The sequence below is a fragment of the Triturus cristatus genome, chromosome 3_1, assembly GCF_964204655.1.
Source record: "Triturus cristatus chromosome 3_1, aTriCri1.1, whole genome shotgun sequence".
Taxonomy (NCBI): Eukaryota; Metazoa; Chordata; class Amphibia; order Caudata; family Salamandridae; genus Triturus; species Triturus cristatus.
Window position 1 is genome coordinate 993,304,004 of NC_140583.1, and position 9,858 is coordinate 993,313,861.

At 44.2% G+C, this 9,858-nt stretch overlaps 1 protein-coding gene across 1 annotated transcript in view; it reads left to right on the top strand.

Annotated features, from left to right (window-relative positions):
- The window catches only part of SLFNL1 (schlafen like 1), a 51,238-nt gene extending 42,394 nt beyond the window's left edge, over positions 1-8,844 (top strand). The window contains exon 4 of the mRNA XM_085646235.1: positions 8,671-8,844. Within this exon, the coding sequence (XP_085502361.1) occupies positions 8,671-8,844 (174 nt within the window). The remainder of the gene's footprint in view (positions 1-8,670) is intronic.
- Positions 8,845-9,858: the final 1,014 nt, after the last annotated feature.

Consider the following 9,858-nt stretch of genomic DNA (forward strand, 5'->3'; position numbering starts at 1 on the left):
GACTGAATTGGGCCCTGGACTGGTCAGACAGGATATCCCTCTATGCTAATGACATTCTTTTATATTTGGCCAAACCACGATCTTCACTTCATGCGGTGCTCCATACTGTCGCTGTTTTTCGGAAATATTTGGGCTACACCATCAACTGGGACAAGTCATTGATTTATGTCCTCAGTGTTGATCCCCAACGCCTTTCTCCAGGCTGCAAGGCTAGCATAGTCACGGATGGCTTTTGTTACCTGGGTATCTATGCCACGAGAAATATGGACGTACAGCATTGGAGGGCGCTGCCCCTTACCCTGCTGGGTAGGGCCGCCCTCTTCAAAATGATGGCACTTCACCGCTTCCTCTATGCCCTACAGGACACACCCTACCCCATCTCACTGCTATACTTTCAAACAATTGATTCCGAGGTCCGTTCACTATTATGGAATGGCGTTACTTACCGAATCGCCCTGACAAAACTCTTGCGCAGTTGGTACGACGGCGGAATTGCTCTTCCCGCAATCAAAACATATTACTGGGCCTCGCAATTGGTGGTCCTCAATCACTGGGACCACCATCCCATTACAGACCCAGCGTACAGGATGGATAGGTTCAATATGGCGGCGGGCAATTATATGAGGGCATTATATGGGAGGCCCAAGCACCTACCCTTATTTACGCCCACCTCCACTACAGTTTCACTCTGGCACGCGACCACTGCCGTGCTGGAACGGTAAAATCTTCTGAGTTACCCCACTGCTGGAATCCTGTCACTTGAGAATGCCGTCGAGTCTCCCTGGTTTTGATAAATGGGACTTGATTGGTCTTTCCGCAGTGGGAGACATACGGGTGAAGTGTGCGGTGGTTCCATTCGGGGCATTGCAAGTAAAATACCAGTTGCATGAGGGGGAAACATTCCGTTACCTGCAAGCACGTAGTGCGTTAAATAAAGCCATCCCCAAGGGTACCGATCTGCCCGTCTCCTCATCTCTAGAAGACAGGCTCCTTGACGACTATCTCCCTGACAAGGCTATTTCCCTGACTTACCGCAAGATACTTAATAACTTACCTGAACCACTCGATAAACTTCGCATGAAATGGGCGGACGACATAGGGGAAATACCAGACGAGGATTGGAGGGAGGCCTTGGCATCTCCCAGGGAGGTGGCAATCCGATCCCTTTTTAAGCTTATACAACTCATAAAACTCCATAGGTCTTATTACACTTCCACAGCACTCATTAAAATGGGTCTGACAATCTCCCCACTCTGCCCCCTGGATTATTGCTTCGTGGGTACTTTCCTACATCAGTGGTGGGATTGTCCAGTTCTCAAACACTATTGGAACGAGATTTTATCCACCATGTCCTGACTATGTCAGAAATCAATAGAACCCTCCCCTCGGCTCTGTCTTTTAAACATTTGGGATGCAACCGAACTTAACCGCACCGAACAACTATGGGTTTCGTTAGGCTGTATCATCCCAAAACGTAACATTGCTAGAACTTGGAAGGGGGGAGCCGTGCCCCGGCGCACGGATTGGGCGGAAGACATGGACTGGTGCATGCAGGCCGAGAGGATGATATACGAAAGCAGAGGCTGCCCAGGCAAATGGACTAAAATATGGGGCCCCTGGAACGAATACAGAGGATTTATGTTTACCCCCTTTGAAGATGACGCCCCATACAATGTGGATAAGGAGTCACTTTAAAGACTTCATGTTTTTGTGTGCCCGTATCATTATTTGTAATGTTTTTCATTGGTCGTATATGTGATGTGTCTACTTTACGTGATATGCTCATCCTGACGATCGCTCCTTTTCTTTTTTAGGTTGATGTTTTTGTTTTATTGTTATTTTGTGTTTCCTTAATAAAAAAGATTTTATTTTTAAAAAACCTGACAAACTGTGAAGAAAGAAAATTGAAGATTTAAGGTTAACTTGGACACATAATATCTGGTGAGGGTATAAATTTAGTTGACAGAAAGTATAATAGGAGCCTCCAACTCAACTGATAAAGAACAGATCCTGTAATTCCTAGAACTAGTCAAATACTATTCAAAGTTCATCAAGGACTCTGCTATTGTGGTACAAATTATAAGATCACTGTTGAAAAAGAGGGCGGCTTCCCTTTGGTTCGATGATTGTAAATATGCTAACAGTTCCATAAAGAAAGAAATTTGAAATATGCCTACGTTTGTGACATTTTGATGCTTTAAAAAAACATACTTAACCACTGATGCCAGTCTGAAAGGGTTAGGAGCTGTTTTATCACAACTCATAGCTAGAGAAGAGAGAGTGGTGTATTTCCCTTGTTGTGCTTTCAAAGGAACATTACTCAGCCTTTGGAAGGGAAGCATTAGTGTGTTGCTAGGCAATACACCATTTCAGGTATTATCTTTGGGGCATTTCTTTCATTGTTAGGATGGAACATTGTCCCTTATTTTAGATTTTTTCTTGTAAGGGAAGTTAACATTTGAACCCAAGAACAAAAAGAAAGAGTGAGGAATTGGAAGAATTTAACTTTCAGGTACAATATTTATCTGGTTCTAGGAATAAAGCGGCAGATTTGCTTTCTCGGCTGCCTGCGGTTGGTTCGAATGAGAGTAATACAGACGATATTTCTGAAGTGAACTGCTTGCGTGAAAGTGCTATAACAGAAGTAGAGTGGAAGGCAGGCAGAGAGAAGGATGTTGTCATTCCGGTCTTGCAGAAGTTGAAAATTCAATGTTGGTTACATTTCAAAGACCTAGACCAATGTGTTAAGAGAGAAGAACTATCAGTTTAAAGTGGGAAACTGATGAGAGGAAAAAGAATAGTACAGCTTATGGATCCTCCAGGAATGCCATATTTCTCTAGCTCAGGATCAGAGCCCAGGCCTTTTGTCACCCTGTGGGGCTCAGTTAATTACATTTCTCTCCAGCAGTAGGAACAATGGCCTCCCCACACAAAGGGGGCAATTAACTTCACTAAGCTCCTGAGGAGGAAATGGGTGGGAAGGAATGCTTTGAATCGATTGATTCAATAAACTTTATTTTGATTCATAAGTAGAATCATAAAAGTATACACAGATTTACATAAAATTATTTTAAAAAGAAAACATGTTATATATCTATATTAAATTTGCAATACATTTAGGCTAAAGGGGTCACATATATAAACATATTGTAAAGTGCTTGTGCATTCCATTAGAATACAAATCCACAAAGTAATCTATTACAATAGGTTTCCAATAATAATACTGTTCAATATCGATTTCTAATATTGAGTGCCAATTTAATAAAACTAAGCACAGCACTACATATAGCTGGAGATGACAAGGACAGTAAATACTCATAACCCTCTTTATAGTAACGGGATCAAAGGGTTAACAAAACAGGCTTAATAAACCGGTTTCTTGGATCTTCGTACAAAGCACAAAAGAGGATGAGGTGCACTGTGCTTTGTGAGGCCTTATCATTACAAGGGCAAGGGGGTAGTCTCTCACACCACCCCCCTTGTTTTGGGAAAGCAAAAAGAAAGTGCAAAGAGCTGAGACGGAACCTTGTCAAATAAAAACGCCATTGGGTATGCATGATATTCGATAGGTAAAACTGCTGCTGCAGCTTACCCCTATTATATAGTGCATGCTCACTATTTCTTAACATGCCTAACCTGGTACAGTAAGCGTTTTTAATCATTAGCTTAGATTCCTTGCCAACCATTTCTGGATTTTCAAATATGTTTCCCATCCCAATCTTATAAAGGGTTTCCCTTACATACAACAGCCATGGGATCTCCATAGAATAATCAAGCTTAAGGCAGTCTTGTAAAATTTCCTTTGTGAGTTTCAATTCTTCAGACCGCCAAACCTTGCTCCATAGCAACAGAGGAGAGACATGGATAATATCACTCACAAAATCAATACCCACCTCAGTATGCCAGAATCTATTTGAACTACCAGATGGGACAGACAGAAGTCGCTTTATAAATTTATTTTCCATAACTTGGATCTTGTCACAATTTTGTGTCCCCCACACTCCTGCACCATATGTGGCAACAGGGAGGCATTTTGCTTTATATAGAGTTTTTAGTTCTACAATCGGCTTTTGACCCAATTTACTAGAAAAACGAAAAAGGGCCTCTATAGATTGTGTAGCCTTTTGGGCACGGGCTGCTATTAAAAAGCCCCAACTCAACGTTTTATTGAATAAATTCCCCAGATAATTCAAATTGTCCACTTTCGCAATAATTGAGTCATTCATCATAAACCTGCGAGATTTTACCCCTTTGGGACCACAGGTCATGGAAAAAGACTTTGTGAAGTTGACCCTAAGATCTAATCCTTCCATGAAAGTATCAAAGGCATTCAAACAAATGTGCATACTATTGGCAGTGAGGGTCATTAGCACTGTGTCATCTACTTTGAATCAACCAGTCAGCAGTCACACTGTACCAGGGATGGGTCTGCCAAAGCCCACTGAACATAGGAGGGACCCCAGACTTTTGAAGCCAACACAGGAGGGGAGCTCCCTTTGAAGATTTGGTGGGAAAGGCCCTGGCAGTGATGTCAGCGAGGGGAGGAGCTTAGGCCCCCAGAGCATATGTGGCAAGTGACTCCTGAGTGATGCCATTTTGAAATGTCCCAGCAGGCTGTGGAGAGGTGATGTGGCACCCCATGATAGGCCAGAGGTGCCTCACTTCAGGAACCTACCGCCCCCACTTAAAAGGTCTTGCACTTGGTTGTGACGTTCTGCTGGACACTGGGACTGGAGGCAGCAGCTATGGACAATTGGAAGGGAAAAAACTCCTGATGGGCATCTTGACTGAGGACTCTGACTTCAATTGACCCTAGAAGCAGTGGGGCTCTCCATAGGGTCAGGAATTTCCACATCGATGACCCCAATGACAAAAACACTGCTCACCTCTTCAACGGTATGAGGAGCCTCAGACTGACCCAAATCGTCCACGATCCTACACACACTGCAGGACACACGCTGGATCTGATTTTCACTTCAAGCAATCGTGTCAAACATAGCCATGTCACAGAACTCACATGGACCAATAATTCTATCGTTCACTTCTGCATCTCCAGCCCCCACACCTCCACCCCAAAGATGACCAACGCCCCCCCACCGGAGGTGGAATAAAATTTCAGAGACCAGCTGGGTTAACACTCTCAACACCTCCAACTATGCTACCTCCACCAACCTCAAACACAGAGTGAAAAACTTCAACGTCTGCATCACCAACTGCGCAGGCAGCATCATCCCCAACAAGTGCAACATCCAGAGAAAATCCTCTAAAAGGCCAGTGGTACACCCAAGAACTTGACAGCAAACAGTTGGAGAGGAGATGGCACACTAGCAAGTACACCTCCGACAGGGCAGCCTTCAAGGCCTCCCTCAACCTCTACCACCGTCTGCTGAGGGCAACAAAGAAGACAGCCCTTGCTGCACACATTAAAACCAGAGTAAACAACACCAAGGAACTTTTCAGCATCATTAACGAATTCCCCAACCCGGCTGCCAGAGAAAACATCATCACACCCTCACAAGAGCGGTGCAACAACCTCGCCCACTTCTTTCATGATAAGATCGCAACCATATACAGAAACTTCGAACCCACACCTATGGACTTCCTCCACAGATATGCCACCACCGTAACCAACACAACCACACACCTACCACCTGGAACATCTTCTCCACCCAGGACACCACCTCCACCATGAAATCCATCTACTCTGGAGCTCCCTCAGACCCATGCCTGCACCACATCTTCAACCTCCCAAATCGAATGATCAGCCAGGAAATCCCCACCCTACTCAACACCTCTATCACCACCACAACATTTTCATTGAGAATACTATGCTCCACCTCCCTTTCAGTTGCCCTATGCTCCTTCTATCTACCGAAGCAGACGTGCTCCTTCTCCCACATCACAGCAAAGACCTGGAACAGCCTCCCCACGCACCTCCGGACCATCACCTCACTTCCATTTCCAGAATTGCGAAAGGCCCTCTAGTCCTGTCTTTTCAAATAAGTCTCTGGGGCCTGCAAGCGACTGGATACCCTATCGGGTCATTAGCCGCGCTTTATAAATCCTGATTGATTGATTGTTTGTTTACGTGCAGGAAGGCACACCTTCCTGCACATAAACAATCATTAATGGCGTTTTGCTTTTGCATAATGTAGCACACATAGAAAAAACAAAAATGAAGATAAATAAAAGTATTTCTCCTCATTGCACCATTCTGCTATTTATTGCATGGTGTTCGTTTTTGGTGCTGCCTCTGATTTGACACATCCTTGCAAATCTGGGGCAGTGTCAAAATGCAATGGGTGTTGCAGTGGAACAGCCACGGAAAAACACATTGCATGCCTCTTTCACGCAAAGTAATGTGTGTAACAGGGGCATATTTACAAGGTGGCGTTAAGCCACTCAAAGTGGCTTAGTGCCGCTTTGTAAAAATGGAGAAGGGCATAGCGCCAGGAGAATGTCGCTAAAAGTAATGTTCTGGTGGTGCTATCCCCTTGTAAATATACCCCTCAGAACTCATATCAGTTGTCAGTCTTTGCTTAGTATTTGAAAATGGAAAAGTAATTTACCAATCAGACAAAACACAATACTGTAGAAAAGATATCAGAGAGCAAAAACCACTGTTATTATTCTGCAACATGGGTAACTTTGGTGGGGGATACAGTCTAGGCTGCTAACACGGTACAACCCTCAATGCTATTCTTACTGCAAAAAGTACTAAACAGTCTCCAGGATTCGTATCATGGGTGTCAAGGGAACTGATTGCCATGGTAGGGCTGTCTGGCTTGGGCCAATGCGTTCACCAACAAACTCCTTGTCCTATGGATTTCTGCCGCCTCCTCCCTAGTTTGGTATCTTCCCTGATTGCACAATACCCAAGTATCCATTTTACCTTGGTGAGGCTGGCAGGGCCTACGTTGAGTGTTGACCAACAACGCAACACTACCTGCTTAATGTGATGTACATCTGGGGTGCCCTACTGAACACGGATGGCACAGTCCTTGCTGCAGCCCATCTGACGTGGCCACAGTCCATGACAATGGTGTCTGTACTGGATCAGATCAGCAGTGGCAGCAACAGCTGGAGAGGACGTTGCACTGTGATAGTAGTGCTCCTAGTCCAGTAAAACTTGCTGCATGGGTTCTTCTTCAATCAATCAAACCCACCAACCAAACATTATAGATGGCTACGTCTGGATGTGGCTGTGAGTTACGGACTTGTGCACTACATTTAGTTGCAGAAATATCCCCTCGGGACTCTAGATCTTTCACATGGAGACTGCAGATCGTCGTCCGGTTTCTCTAGCACATGCTTCTTCAGGGGAGTTTGTGCATGGTCGAATCGTGTTCAAGCACAATGGATTCAATACACACTGCAGGATCAGTCCAGGGCTTCCAGACTTTGCTGTCAGAGGGCTAAAGTTATTTCCCTAGTGGTGCAGCCGGTGGCCTCAGTTTGTCCTGCTTCTGCTCTTATTCAGCCCCATCTCTTCCGAGCAGGGTCGTCCTCGTGCACGGGCACCGCCAATGCCTATCCTGAGCAGCCAGTCAGCATTCTCCCTCGAAGCAGTGGCCAGGCAGTCCTTCCTAGAAGCCTTACTAGAAGCTCTCAGGTTTCTGGTCTCCAATGTGGCAAGGAAACATGGCGTTGGTTACCCCAACTCTGGAGCTCATAGAGTTTCTCTCTGTCACGGACGTGAAGACCCTGGTTTCTGGTAGAGAAGTCTTCGAATAATAACTGGAATTTTTTTGTCCCATCTTTATACCAAAAATTGGAAGCAATAGTTGTCTATTCCACCTTTAATCTCCGAGACTCAGAATTATTTTGAGTAGTTCCTGCCTTCTGCTTATTCCACTCATTACTGATCCAGGCATCGTCTTTGTTGTCACGTTTTAGCACAAATGTGGGATGCGGCTGGGAGTCTCCTGAAAGAAAGGGAAGCTGTCCCACCTAAATATTTGCGAGCGGTAGCCCTTCTAGTGAGGAATGGGGTAGGAAGGGCAATAGGGAATTCCTTAAGGTTAAAAGGGACACTATGTCTCCTCCTCTCCCCACTAAAAAAACAACCCTGAAAAGCCCTGGTAGATCTCTACGATTCACATTGTTGCCTGTAGCTCCCTGCAAACATGCATCCTAGGTACAACTTGGATGTATGACAAACAAAATGGATTCCAATGTGGCAAAGACCACATGTTTCCCACATGCTCCACACACACACTACTCACAGCTGTAATGCATACACATGCAAAATCTATGTCCCACATGGATGGCTGGGCAAAGAAACAGGTTGAAGTCGACTGACAGGTCAATTTAAAAATGCAGAAGAGACTGGTAAGCAACTATTCTACCAGTGGAATCTTATTGCTGTCACAACAATCAGTCCTCTACAATCTTACGAGCAGGTGGTAGTCACGCTCATGAATGTCATGGGTGCTAAGGTGCAGAACCATGTGGGGGGCCTTTCTCTGTCCCAGTGATAATGTACATTGCTGTGATTGCATTTCCCTCTAATAGCCTGCTTTATTTTTTATCATTTCTGCTAATAACCTTGCTAAATATGAACTATAAATGAACTCTTTAGGTAAAATATGACAACAAAAATCAGTACATTAAAACATAGTTGACCCAGTTCCATAATAATGACATACATGCTTCTTTACTTGTCTGCAGAAATGGATGGCAGAGCTGAGGAGGTTGGAGGAGCGGTCAGAACTCCTTTTGAACGAGAAGATGGAGCTGCAGGAAACGCTGCACAGCCAATCACTGAACGCCATCCACGAGCCCAAACAGACAGGGGCCATCAGCAAAAAGAAGGCAAAGTCCACGATCTGCCACATCATGTGAAGGGCCACAGACCGGAAGAAAGAAAAGGGTTAAAGAAATAAAACTGTATTTGCAAATATATGTCTTTTTCATTTAGGCACATATATTTGCATTTTATGGCAGGTATTCTGAAACTGTGGTTCATGACTCCCAGTGAGTCATATGCGAGTTCATAGGTTTCTTTATTGTAATGCGCAGTTAATCACTATAGTATCTAGTTCCCGCTAGGGGGCTGGGGTATTTTTGATAATCCTGGCAGCGGATGTATTTGTTGTTCCTGATGTCGTCATTGTCTAGACCAACTGCCTTATTTTTACTGTTGCTGTCAGTACTGGTCATAATTATCTGTATTTGTTTTGACGAGACTTTTGGACCAGGGCGGCACTCTTATTTGACAAATCCTAAAATAATTTAATTAATAAATTTATATTCAAAATCCAGTTTAGCCATTTGTCCTAGCCAATCAGAAGCTTAGTTAATAGCCTTGAGGCTGTCGATTCTGTTTGAAGCATTTGATGTGGCTCCACCACCTGAGCCGAAGCAAAATGTAAGACATTCCTTTACACGCAGATATAGGAATTGAATCGGGGGTATATCTACATTTGTAATCCATTTACAATCTTCCCATCAAAAATGAGTACTTGTGAAAAAAATATTAGCTGAGAAATCCTTGCCTGACAAATGAAAACTGATGAATCCATGTTGGCCCAATCACACTTTTGAGGTGGCGGGTCAGATTTCCTAAGGGTGTGTGCAGGTGCATAAAACGAAAGTGACGCAGAGCATCACAAAGCATTTCAGAGTGCTGCAAACAGCAGAGATGAATCAACTTTCAAACACAAAACCTATTTTTGTTTTTTCAATTCACAATTTTCAACTCTCCCTCACGCCGCAACCAAACTCTTTTGCGCCATTTCCCTGTTAACGCATGCAAGGGTGTGAATCTGAGGCAGGTCAGAACAAAACCCTTAGGGCATTATTTATGAGGCCTTGTGACACTTTTACGCCGTCGTCTTTTACTGGTGGCGTAAAAGA